Here is a 12,877-nt window from a genome sequence, read left to right on the forward strand (position 1 = left end):
TCTACATGTTTTAATGTTAATCTGTGTATTTCTTGGGTATTTCTACATGTTTTAATGTTACTCTGTGTATTTCTTGGTATTTCTACATGTTTTAATGTTACTCTGTGTATTTTCTTGGGTATTTCTACATGTTTTAATGTTACTCTGTGTATTTTCTTGGGTATTTCTACATGTTTTAATGTTACTCTGTGTATTTTCTTGGGTATTTCTACATGTTTTAAATGTTACTCTGTGTATTTTCTTGGGTATTCTACATTTTTAATGTTAATCTGTGTATTTTCTTGGTATTTCTACATGTTTTATGTTAATCTGTGTATTTTCTTGGGTATTTCTAACATGTTTTAATGTTACTCTGTGTATTTCTTGGGGTATTTCTACATGTTTTAATGTTACTCTGTGGTATTTTCTTGGGTATTTCTACATGTTTTAATGTTACTCTGTGTATGTTCTTGGGTATTTCTACATGTTTTTAATGTTAAGTCTGTGTATTTCTTGGGTATTTCTACATGTTGTCATGTTACTCTGTGTATTTCTTGGTATTTTTACATGTTTTAATGTTTACTCTGTGTATTTCTTGGGTATTTCTACATGTTTTAATGTTACGTCTGTGTATTTTCTTGGGTATTTTCTACATGTTTAATGTTACTCGTGTATTTTCTTGGTATTTCTACATGTTTTAATGTTAATCTGTGTATTTTCTTGGGTATTTCTACATGTTTTAATGATGCTCTGTGTATTTTCTTGGCTTTTTTTTACAGTGTGGACAGTTAACAGCGGCTTCAGGGAGTGTGTTCGCTCCACTGGACATGCTCGGTGGTTTGGACAGCTGAGAGCCAGCGGACTCGGTGTCAGATCTGCTTTGGAAGTCATTATCACAGACTGATTTCAGCCCAGAGCCGAAGCCCTGCAGCCGCTCCACGACAGAACTCCTGCCTCCGTCTTCACGTCCAATTTAGGGTCGAAGGTAAACGTTGGCTAAAACCGGATCCTGCTTTTATTGCCACTTCAGACAGTTTCAGATTGACTTAACGTCTCTTTCTCCAGAGCCTGGTGTCTTTCTCTGAGGTTAGAAACACACCCAGACAGGAATGGCAGCCTCTGATTGGCTGACACTCAAGCGGCCCCCTCCTCACTCCATTACAACCATCACTAAGCTTATCAGAGCCCAACCTTCCAGGAAATACGAGGCGGTAAAAGCTTTCTGTGGCTTTTCTCCGAGCCTCACCGTCCACTGCACTGCGTAAACAAAGCCACCTATGTGTGAGCCACAGCCCGGATCGATGCAGTGTCCACGTTGTTTTCATCTCAGTGGCCTCATTAATGGAGATGCTAACGTTCAGATCCTGTCAGCTGACATTAATCAATCACTTCCGCTCGCTTCATGAAACCCTGTTCACGACAGGAAGTGAAAACGCAAACAGAGTCGACAGCAGAAACATGGAAAACCTTCACGACCACACACCTCTAAGACGACACTGGAGAGAGAGAGAGACACAGAGTAGTAACACACGGGACGTTGAAATGTAGAGGTGGAGCATCTAGAACTGCATAAAAGAAAACGCATCAAAACCACGTCCATGTGTAGGGCGAAAAAAGTTCAAACCAAACACAGTTTTCACATCAATTAATCTTAATAATTATTGCAGTAATGAGTCACTCTTTTCAAAGTGTCTGTCTTCAGTCCTGTTGGACTACCTTTGTCCTGTGTCTCTGTCCCTCAGGTCCAGTCAGTGTCCTGGTTCTGTCCTCTGTAGACTGGTACCCTGTCCCCCTGCTGACACAGTACTGTGGACAGAACCATCACAAATGGGCCTATCTGGGTCCAGGACCAGGACAGTGGACCAGGTACCTGTTCACCTTTTCAGTTTCAGCATTTGTTTTATGACTTGCATTTTTTTTCCATTTCCTTTTTCTAAACATATCACATCATCACACATCAATACTAACATTAGAACATTAGTGAATTACCCACCTGTAACCAGAAGGGGTCTTCATATCAATACAGTGGTTTTTTATCCTGCACACATCAACTGTGAGTATCCATGTATATTAAGGATGCACTGATACCACTGTTTTCTGGACCGAGTACGAGTACTTCCATTTGAGTACTTGCCGATACCGAGTACCGATACTGGTCCTTAATAATCCCATTCCAGTTGTTGGTTCCTTTTGTAAATGTGCTTTATTACCTCCACCAAGGAGGTTATGTTTTTTACCGGCATTGGGTCTGTCTGTCTCTCCGTGTGCAAGATAACTCAAAAAGTTATGGACGGATTTTCATGAAATTTTCAGGAAATGTTGATACTGGCACAAGGAACAAATTATTAAATTTCAGTGGTGATCAGGGGTGGGGGGGGTGGGGTTGCCAACGGGGGCCCACTGATCTGCCTTGGTGGAGGTCTGCGCTCTCTGAGTGATTTCTAGAAAAAGAGAGCGCAGACTGACACGTTTATTCATGTTTATTTCATAAAGGGTCGGACCCAATACCGATAATGGTATCGGTGCATCTTTAACGTATCTAATGTATAAATACACCATAAATATCTACACAGAAGTGTCTAATCCTAATATACACACATGCATATGTAAGGGACGTGACATTATACACACTTTGTACTTCATGTTGTTAAAGGTCATATTTTTTCTATTTGTTTTTGGTCTGAATTCAACAGTTGTTAATTTTTGTCCAATTGTTTAGATTCTGATCCATCCACTAAATCCATCCCATAATAAACAGTGTTAAATTCCTACACTAACACCCTTCGACCAAGTGAGTACAAAATACCCACTGACACATTTAAACATTTGACCTAGAACCAAAAATAATAATAATTAGGGCTGTGTATCGGCAAGAATCTGGTGATATGATAAAAATCACAAAACTAGGATCACGATACGACATATCACAATATATCACGATACTGTTAAAAAGGCATTTTTTTGTTGGTTTCTTTTTTTAAATGATTATTTCTTCGAAGAATTGAATTACATCATAAATCTGCACAAATACTGAACACATTTTTATTTGATCTCAACAGGATCTAATGCTATATCACAAAATGTCCTGTGTTCAAACTGAAATTCTGTTTTACAGACATTACAGTTTCAGATCCTGTTTCAAATGTTCATATTCTATTAGTTCAGAACTTAGATCAGAACAGAACTTGAGTTCAATCCCAACAAAGGACACGAACATATTTAATGAAAGAGTGTTAAATAAGAATAAATAAAATATAAACAAAAAAGAAAAATGAACCTCCACAATATCTTGCATTTCAATAAATACCTACAAATATCATACATACTTTTTAATATCGCTACAGTATTGTGAAATGAAATATCGCGATATGTTACAGAACCAATATTTTCTTACACCCCCTAATGAAGCAGTGTTGGTATTAATCACTGTCATGTTGTCCTTCTGTCTGTTTTTTACATGACATTTGTGATTTAATAATCTGTGGTCGAATATTTGACTGAGACGCCTCCAGATAAACAGTGACGCTAAATCTGCGCTCAGCTTCCATTAAAGCAGAGCAGACTTCTGATTTCACTTTTATATAGAGTCATGTACAGTCAGCGTCGTTTACGAGGCGCTGTAAAACACTGGTCATATTTCACTACAATTCATTACCAAAATCACAGCTCCTTTACAGCTCATCCTTAAACTAAATGTTCTGTCTTCGTCCAGGCTTAGTAATAAAATTCACCCTGAAAAATGACTCATCCTGAAGCAAAACTGCAACAGAATGATCCGACATCAAAGGAGAAGATCTGATAAAGAGTCTATTACCGACGTCCTTGTGCACAGGACGACAAAACAAAACATTTACCTCGTTTTCACCAAATCCACAAGACAAACAGCGTCCTGGATGGAGTTCCAGGTTGTGTTTAAGGACAGGCCTAGATTTATTTATGTTGTTACCCTCCGCCAGGAGGTATTGTGATCACTTTGCTTTGTGTGTGTGTTTGTTTGTTTGTTTGTTAGCAAGATAACTCAAAAAGTTATGGACGGATTTTCATGAAAGTTTCAGGAAATGTTGATACTGACACAAGGAAGAAATGATTAAATTTTGGTGGTGATCGGGGTGGGGCACTGATCTGCCTTGGTGGAGGTCTGCTGTTTTTAAGTGTCAGAAAATGTCTTTTTTGCCAATGCTTCTTTTTTTTCAGGAAGAACTAAACTTTCAATATCTGTCCATTTATTATCATTATTATATGTAATAAATGCTTAAAACAGTGTTAGAGCAAAAAAAAAAAAAAAAAAAAACGACTTGAATTTCTATCATATTTATGATGAAAACCAACAGTAAATGTTCATAACTAAACTTTCTGAGTTTCTATAAATATCCTTTCCTGTCTTTTCCATGTGTTGATCCATTGTAGTTGTTCTAGATCACTGTGTGTTCATGACCAGAAACCCAACCCGAAAAAAATCAGGTTAACCCAGTGTTTTTCAACCTTGTGGTCAGGACCCTACGTGGGGTCGCCTGGAATTCAAATGGAGTCGCCTGAACTTTATAGCAACTGATTAAAAAAAAAAAAAAAAAAAAAAATTACTAATAAAAAATATATGTTGAGTTGACAGAGACAATCATAATACATAAAAGACCTGACAAACTGTGAAGCTGAAACTGAAGCACTGTGGTTCTGTTTCTTTCAAATGTTCATTGTGGTCAGTTTCAGATGCTGCAGCTCTTTCATAATTCATAGTTTGAGTTCTTGTTTTTTCAATTAATTTGCAGCCTTTGGACTGACTGTACAAAATTCTCCCTTTGTGCAGTAATCTACTCGGCTTTTCTGCCTCCGTCCACAATAATATACATTATATAGCCTTAATGTCCTGTAAAATTAACATTTATTTGCAACATAGTATAGCAAACTATTACATGATCAAAAACAAATAAATTTTGGCAAAAAAAAAAAAGTCTCTGTTTTGAATGTCTGGGGTCGCCAGAAATTTGTGATGCTAAAATGGGGTCATGAGCCTCAAAAGGTTGGAAACTACTGGATTAACCTGTATACATGTGTGAAGACATCAAAATATTGGGGAGAAATCTAGGTGCGTTAATCCGATTTCTCCTGATCAGATTACTGCTGCTATCGGATAAAGCCAATCAGAGGATCCTGTTTACATGTTTATGTTTATGCATTTGGCAGACGCTTTTTTCCAAAGCGACTTACAGGGGAAAAGCAATTAAATCACTCAATCAATCAAATTTTATTTATATAGCGCCAGATCCCAAAAAAAGTTATCTCATGAGACTTTATATATAGAGTTGGTCCAAACCAGACTCTAAGCCAATTTACAGAAACCCAACAGAATCCTCCAGGAGCAAACACTTGTGACTGGTGACAGTGGAAGGAAAAACTTCCCTTTAACAGCAGAAACCTGGAGCAGACCCAGACTGGAGGATGGAGAGTGACAGGACCAGTGGGTTAAAGAGAGAGAGTAAAGAAAGAGAAAAAGAGAGAACGATAGAGACTGGGGGAGAAGGGGGGTAGAGGGAGACACATGGAGGCAGTTGAGGATAAGTGAGTGGTGATGATGAGGGCAGGAGAGAGGCAGGATCACCGCAGCAGGTCCAGAGATAATCCTGGAAGAATCTGTGGTTATCCTGGGAAAAACCTTATTAGAATATTTAAAATGGAATGTTTGAAAGTGCTAGGATAGGATGCTCTCGGAAGAGCTGGGTCTTCAGGAGCTTCTTGAAGATACGCAGGGATGCTCTGTTCTTGTAGCACTTGGTAGAGTGTTCCACCAACGTGGAACGACCCATGAAAAGAGCCTGGATTGTCTTGTACATGATCCCTGGAACAATCTGAGAACTCCAGAAATCAGATAATGATCCGAGTATTGGTGTGAATGGAAACGGGCTCTATCAATGAACTATACAAACTGGAAAATACACATAAAAACTGTGAAAAAAAAAAAAAGAAATTTGACTTAACACACTAGTAGAACCCTCCAGAACAGCACGAACATCACTATTATATACAATTATTTACAGAATTCACCACTAAAACTTCGCTAAAACGCTGATAAAAGGCATAAAAATCTTCCATGTCTCTCTCACCGATTGCACTCTACTGCTGTAAGCCCCGCCCACTTCCACCCCGCCCCCTCAGCCAATGCAGACCTCTACCCTACTGTGTTCTAGACCAATAGGAAGAACCCAACCCCAGATCAAAGATGGCGGTTGGATTGTGTCGGTAACGGTTCAGGAGTTACGGTCGTTTGAATGTCGGTGTCACCGGTGACACCAACGTCTAATAAGGGTTGAGTCGATTATCAGACAAGATTTTCTCCACATAAGGTGAATGTTTTGCTTCAAATCTCCTGAAACAACCTGGGACATGAAGAAGATGAAGGAAACGCAACAGGATGATCATTAAAACAGCTCCGGTAAACGCTGAAGAAACTCGGCCTTTGTCTTAGTTTCATCGGGGGGGGTGGGGGTTATACAACTAGTGGAAATCATTTTAACCACGTTTTTATGCAAAACGATGACAGTCAGCTCAAACAATGACCGTCAGTGATTATGTAATAACTGTGACAGGCCGACACAAAAGACCTGATGAACGTGGAACTGAAAGAACATGATGATTGACAGCTGTTCAGGAGGAGGAGGACGTTCATCTTCAACATCAAACGCCTCTAAAACTAGAGCTGAAGGAGGTTTACCAACAATTTGGACACAATAACTGAGGACATTAGGAGCAAAATGTTATTACTCGTATGAAAAAAACACCTGTGAAATGTAATGGAGCCGATAATGTAACAATTAGTGCCGGCAAATGATTCAAATGTTTAATCAGATTAATCACAGGGTTGCTGTGGATTAATTTTGATTAATCACAATTAAGTATAATTTTTAATCTATGTTAATCATGTTTCAGCTATGGAACAGTTCTATTCAAATCACGTCTCAGTCGACCTCAGTCAGTTTAAGTTGAGGCTGAGAGATCTGATTCAACACGTTTAAATATTGTTCATACACACTCTCTGCCACACTGACACACACTTACACATACTCTTTTTCTTTTATTCTCTGTTTATATTTTTTGTACTTCGTATATTATTGTTTTATTTCTATTGTCTTTCTTTAAGCTAATGCTGTTATGAGGTCAGATTAACTTTATAAGCCCCACAGGGGTTTTCTGATCTCACCTGCACAATTCCTTTGTTTGTCTTAATGTTTGATTTGTTGTACAAAATAAATAAATTAAAAATAAATAAATGAAAAAACTAGAAAAGCACTCAGAGAGCACAGACCTCTGCCAAGGCAGATCAATGCACCCCCACCCCCCACGTCACCACCAAAAATTGAATCATTTGTTCCTTGTGCCAGTATCAACATTTCCTGAAATTTTCATCCAAATCCGTCCGTAACTTTTCCAGTTATCTTGCACACACACAGACAGACAAACCAACGCTGGCAAAAACATAACCCCCTTGGTGGAGGTATAAAACGAATATGGGTATGAGAAAATCTGCCATAATTCAGTTCCAGTTATGGGTCAGATGGAGGTAAACAGCAAAACAGAGCAGCAGTGACCAAAGAAACACACAAATGGACAGATTTACTTCAGAAACTGAATCATGTGATCGTCCATTTAATGTCATTTCAATGTGTTCTAGATCGCATTTCTGCAGTTTATAGTTGATAGTAGGGGTGTAAGAAAGTATCGCTTCTGCAACATATTGCGATATTTCATTTCATAATACTGTATCGATATTAAAAAGTACTGTATCAATATTTTTAGGTATTTATTTAAATGGAGATATGGCAGAGGTTCATGTTTTTGTTTTTTATTTTTTATTTGCTCTTTTATTTCTACATTCACATGGGTGTTTTACTCTGTTGTTTGTCTAATAAAAAATAGTATTGTGATATTGCAGGTCATGCATATTTTTTTTTTAACTGATAACACTGTTTTGTTAAATAATAGTTATTTCAATCATCCTAAAAGCACTTTTTACCGTCTGAGAGGCAGATGGTGGGTCCTTGCATTAAAATACTCTTCTGATGTTGGATTATTCAGGGACTGAACACTATACATTCTATTCACAACTAATAGCATATGAACATTTGAGCAGGATCTGAAACTGTAATATCTGTAAAACATCATTTTATTTTTTTTATTTGTGTGTGTTTTTTGCTTGTAATTTTATTTTTCTTTATCTGTAAAAAAAAATGTTAGTTTTTACAGAGGAAAGTTTTGTGATATAGTATTAAATCGTGTTCTGAACAAATACAAATATGTTCAGTATTTGTGTATATTTCTGGTATAATTAAATTTTTCCAGGAAATAATCTCTTAACATCCCTTAACAGTATCGTGATATATCGCAATATATCATATCGTGAGCGCAGTATTGTGATTTGTATCGTATTGCCACATTCTTTCCAATACACGGCCCTAGCTGATAGATGTAAACAGATGTCCAAAGCCCATGGAACACAGACGGTTCCAGCTGCTGACCACATGGACAATTCTGTCCCAAACAAAGTTAGAACATCTGTTTATAGTGACATCCATGACTGATGATGACGGAGCAGGTCTGGAAGGGTTGGACCATTTAAGAGAGGAATGAGGACACCACTACCCCTTAGAACTGGGGTTAAAGGGGAGGGGCCAAAGGGGAGGGTTAGGAGTGAATTGGGATTGTGCCGATATGTCCACATACTTTTGTCCATATAGTTTAGAGGTCAGAACCTACCTGTCTCTGGTTTTCTGTCTCCAGTCTGAGCCGGGCCTCGATGCAGCGCCGTGTCTCCAGGAAGGCCTGGCGCTGGGCCCGGTCCGACAGGTAACTGATGAAGATCCCAGCGGTGTTCATACACAGGAACAACACAGCCTGAGCAGCGACCTGCAACACAAACACACAACTGAAGGATAGAACACACACACAACTGACGGATGGATAAAAAAAACAAACAAAAAAACACCTGAGGCATTTTCATGTAAGTCGGCTAAAATTTCCTTAGGGGCTCAAATAAGTGGTCATTTTTGTCAAAAAAAAAACAGCTGTCATAATGCATAGAAGTGTGTGTAAATAATGCTAATCCATTTGTGCACAGACTACTGATATTCTTTGACAGTGGAAGCTCTATTTTCAGAAACATTGGATTTGGAATAGCATGTGTATGTGAAAACTTTTGCTGGTGGACGGATGTGACATTACCCATGATGCTCTGGTCAGTATCAGTACTTTATTAGTAATAAACTTATCAAGGTTCAAGGTTCAAGGTAAACTTATTACCCCCAAGGGGCAATTTGTTCTACAGCCAGCAGTTTCACATGGACAACAAACCGACAATAAATACAATAAATAATCCATTAAAAACAATAGCACCAACATTACAAAGAATTATTCAGCAGAACAATGGCTGCCGGAACCAAAGAATTCCTCATCCTATTGGTCCTGCATTTAGGAATACTGTATCTGCGACCTGATGGAAGCAACCTGAACTCATCATCAAGGGATGACTGGGATCATCCAGGACTGACTGAAACTTCCTATTGCTAATTGTGCTCTTCTTCATAAATGTTGGTATTGTGGATCTAAAACAATCCCAGCTGACACAAAAACACTAAATGTGTCAGTGGACGGATGTGACATGGTTGTTGTGGATCCCATCATACTGATGCTCTGCAGCCATGTCAGCGTTTACACTAATTATCCCTGTGCAAAACTAGGAGCACTATTATTTATTGGATAGTTTAGCATCAGACTAAAGAGGAAAGAACAATCTAGAATTGTTCTTTCTGTATAAAAATGCTTCTTATTGTAAAAGTGTTGATGTAAACAGTGCTGTGTGCCATTTTCATGTATGTATTGGTGGAACAGAAGCAGGATGGATCAGCACCATACTCCAGATTGAACCTGTACAAATAAAACATGTGATATGGAGGAGAGAATCTGGGAAGAAAAACTGGGGAATCCAAAAGGAGAAGATTTGTTTTTCAGGTGAATTCAGTTCAAATAGAACTTGTCCATTTGTGACATGAAAATATAGCATTAATTGTGCTGAAATGTTCATTTTTGAGCTGAAAACATAGTTCATATGAGCATCAACATGTTGAACAGAACTGAAATCCTGTCCATTTGAACAACTGTCATTTACCAACACAAAGTTCCTTTGGATTCACTGAGACTGATTTAATATGAACAGACACAAAGAAGAGCTATAAGCACATTTGAGCCGAAATACTGTTATTTGCTAAAATTGTAAAAAAAAAAAAAAAAAAAAAAGAATAAAATTGAAGTTTTCAAACTACATGTTCATTCTAAGTTATAAATCTGGTTCATTCAACATGTTTTTGGTGAAAAACAGTCAAGAATCTGACTTTTTCCTACTGGGGTTTCCTGTGTTTTTTGTGTGATTTTAGGTTCAGTGTGTGTTAATACAATATGTTCAATGGAAAAAAAAAACAAAAAAATCTTCTGATCCACCTCCAGTCTGACGTAGACTCAAACAACAGCGATGACCCCAGACAAGTCCGGCTCGTACCAAACTGAACCCCATCTGGAAGGACTACGGCCTCACACTGGGGTCAAAGGTCGGGCTGGTATGATGTGAGCCTTAGTGATGTGTCTAAACAGACCCACCAGCTGATCCACAGACCACAGACCCACCAGCTGATCCATAGACCACAGACCCACCAGCTGATCCACAGACCACAAACCCACCAGCTGATCCTCAGACCACAAACCCACCAGCTGATCCACAGACCACAGACCCACCAGCTGATCCACAGACCACAGCTACAGACACAGAACTACATGTTCCACAAAAACCACACGTTTTACAAACCCTTCATCACCACTGAAAATCTAACAGTTTAGACCAGTTTAGGCTGATCAAGTCCTGTTAGTTCAGGTTCCACATCCAGACCAGTATGATCTGAAGTGGATCAGAGCCAGTACAATAACAACAGAATAACCTAGGAATAATCACAACTTTTCCTCTTTTGTTTTAGTCTAATAAAAAACATTAAATTATGAAAATATTTCAATTTACAAACTTTCATGAAAAAATGTGAATAACCTGAAAAAACTGAAATTTCTTCAGAAAAATTACTGCAATTTTAACAATATTCTGCCTCAACTTATCATTTGTACATGTGCATTACACACAGTGTTACACAAATTTGTTAACAGGCGAACATTGTGAAAATTTTGGAGTTTGGAATTAAAATAAGAACAATTTCTCATATTACATTGCAGCTTTTTTTTTTAACCCAACTTCCAGATCACAGAGGATCGTTTGTACATGGAAATATTGCATAGTGTCCTGTTATGTTTTTACATTAAATCAAGATGAAAATTTGTAGTTGTGAATTATTTACATATTATTGTTCTTGTTATTCTAGATGTGGAACCTGAACTAAAACCAGTTGGACATCCTTGATTGTTAACACCTTCAGTGTCATTTTTGCACTTTGCAATAAGACAGTATAAGTCTTTAAGTGGGAGGGGAGGAGGGAGGAGACAGGAGGAGGAGTAGCTGGGGGGGGGTGTATAGGAGGTAGAAGCTCAGGAACATCTCTGTCCTGGTGGGTGGGGGGGGGGTTCATGTGATAGGTATAAAACACATTTTGTCCTTTAAATCTACTTTCTTTTTAATCTAACTTTTTCACAGCTACTTATACTCTGCATTTATTTATTGGTTGATTGTTGATGTGGTATGACTGTTTTTGTGGAGCGGTGACCGTATTTTTGTATTTTGAATTTCCCCTTGGGGATTAATAAAGTAAATCAATCCATCATTCTATCTGCCTCTTGAAAGTACAGATCAGGGGTCTCAAACATGCGTCCCCCCAAAGGTTCCAGTCCAACACCTGGAATTAATTTACAAAGTGTAAAACTTCCACAGTCCAGACTGTGGAACTCATTTTAGTTCAGGTTCCACATACACAGAACAATATAATCTACAGTCAAATAATAACAGCAGAAGAACGACAAAAAGAATGACTGCAGATTTCTTCACAGTTTGATGTGGAAAAAAATAATGTCTATAAATAATGACAACTTCATTTAGTGCAAAAAATAACATTAAATTATGAAAATATTTACATTTACAAACTATCCTGGAACAATAAAATGTGAATAACCTGAACAAATATGAACACCTGAAATGTCTAAAGAAAATTCAGCCCAATTTGAACTCTTTTCTTCCTGTTCCTCAGTGTTTAGTGTCTTGTAGATCTGATCCAGAATGCACATGGACTAATGAGAAGTGGAGGCAGAATATTGTTAAAATTGCACTGATTTTTCTTGAGAAATTTCAGTTTTTTCAGGTTATTCAAATGTTTGTTTGGATAGTTTATAAAAGTAGTATTTTCATAATTTTGTGGTGTTTTTTGCACTAAAATAAAGACAAAAATCTGGAGTCGTCATTATTTATAGGTTATTCTGTTATTATTTTCCTGGTCTGACCCACTGGAGATTAAATCAGGCTGAATGTGGAACCTGAAAGAACATGAGTTTGAGAGCCCAGGTTTAGAGGTTTTTTTTTTATTATTGTCTTTGTATTTATCTGTTTGTTTCTTAATGTGGACCATGAGTCTGAAATAAAGCTTATCTATCTATCTATCTATCTATCTGCAAGTTCATTCCATGGGCCTGGTTGGACCCTTCGGTGGGCCGGTTTTGACCCACGGGCCGCATGTTCGACACCCCTGATTCTGAGGTAATAATTCGAATTCCCCATCATCGTTGGATTTGCGCTTTATAAAATAAAGACACCTTATTCCAAGCAGAAGTGGAACGCAGCAGCAGTGACTCAGTGTTCATTCTTTACGACCCAGACTTTCATGGGCTCGGCTCTTTAAAAGCATCGCACGGCAGAGCTGATGTAACGCTCTGC

General features: G+C 38.0%; 1 protein-coding gene across 1 annotated transcript in view; it reads right to left on the reverse strand.

Annotated features, from left to right (window-relative positions):
- Positions 1–8,871, reverse strand: part of adcy8 (adenylate cyclase 8 (brain)) — a 93,173-nt gene extending 84,302 nt beyond the window's left edge. Inside the window, exon 1 of the mRNA XM_030161042.1 lies at positions 8,725–8,871. Within this exon, the coding sequence (XP_030016902.1) occupies positions 8,725–8,844 (120 nt within the window). The 5' untranslated portion in view covers positions 8,845–8,871. The remainder of the gene's footprint in view (positions 1–8,724) is intronic.
- Between the last annotated feature and the right edge of the window lie 4,006 nt (positions 8,872–12,877).

The sequence above is a fragment of the Sphaeramia orbicularis genome, chromosome 17 (assembly GCF_902148855.1).
Source record: "Sphaeramia orbicularis chromosome 17, fSphaOr1.1, whole genome shotgun sequence".
In the NCBI taxonomy this organism is placed as follows: Eukaryota; Metazoa; Chordata; class Actinopteri; order Kurtiformes; family Apogonidae; genus Sphaeramia; species Sphaeramia orbicularis.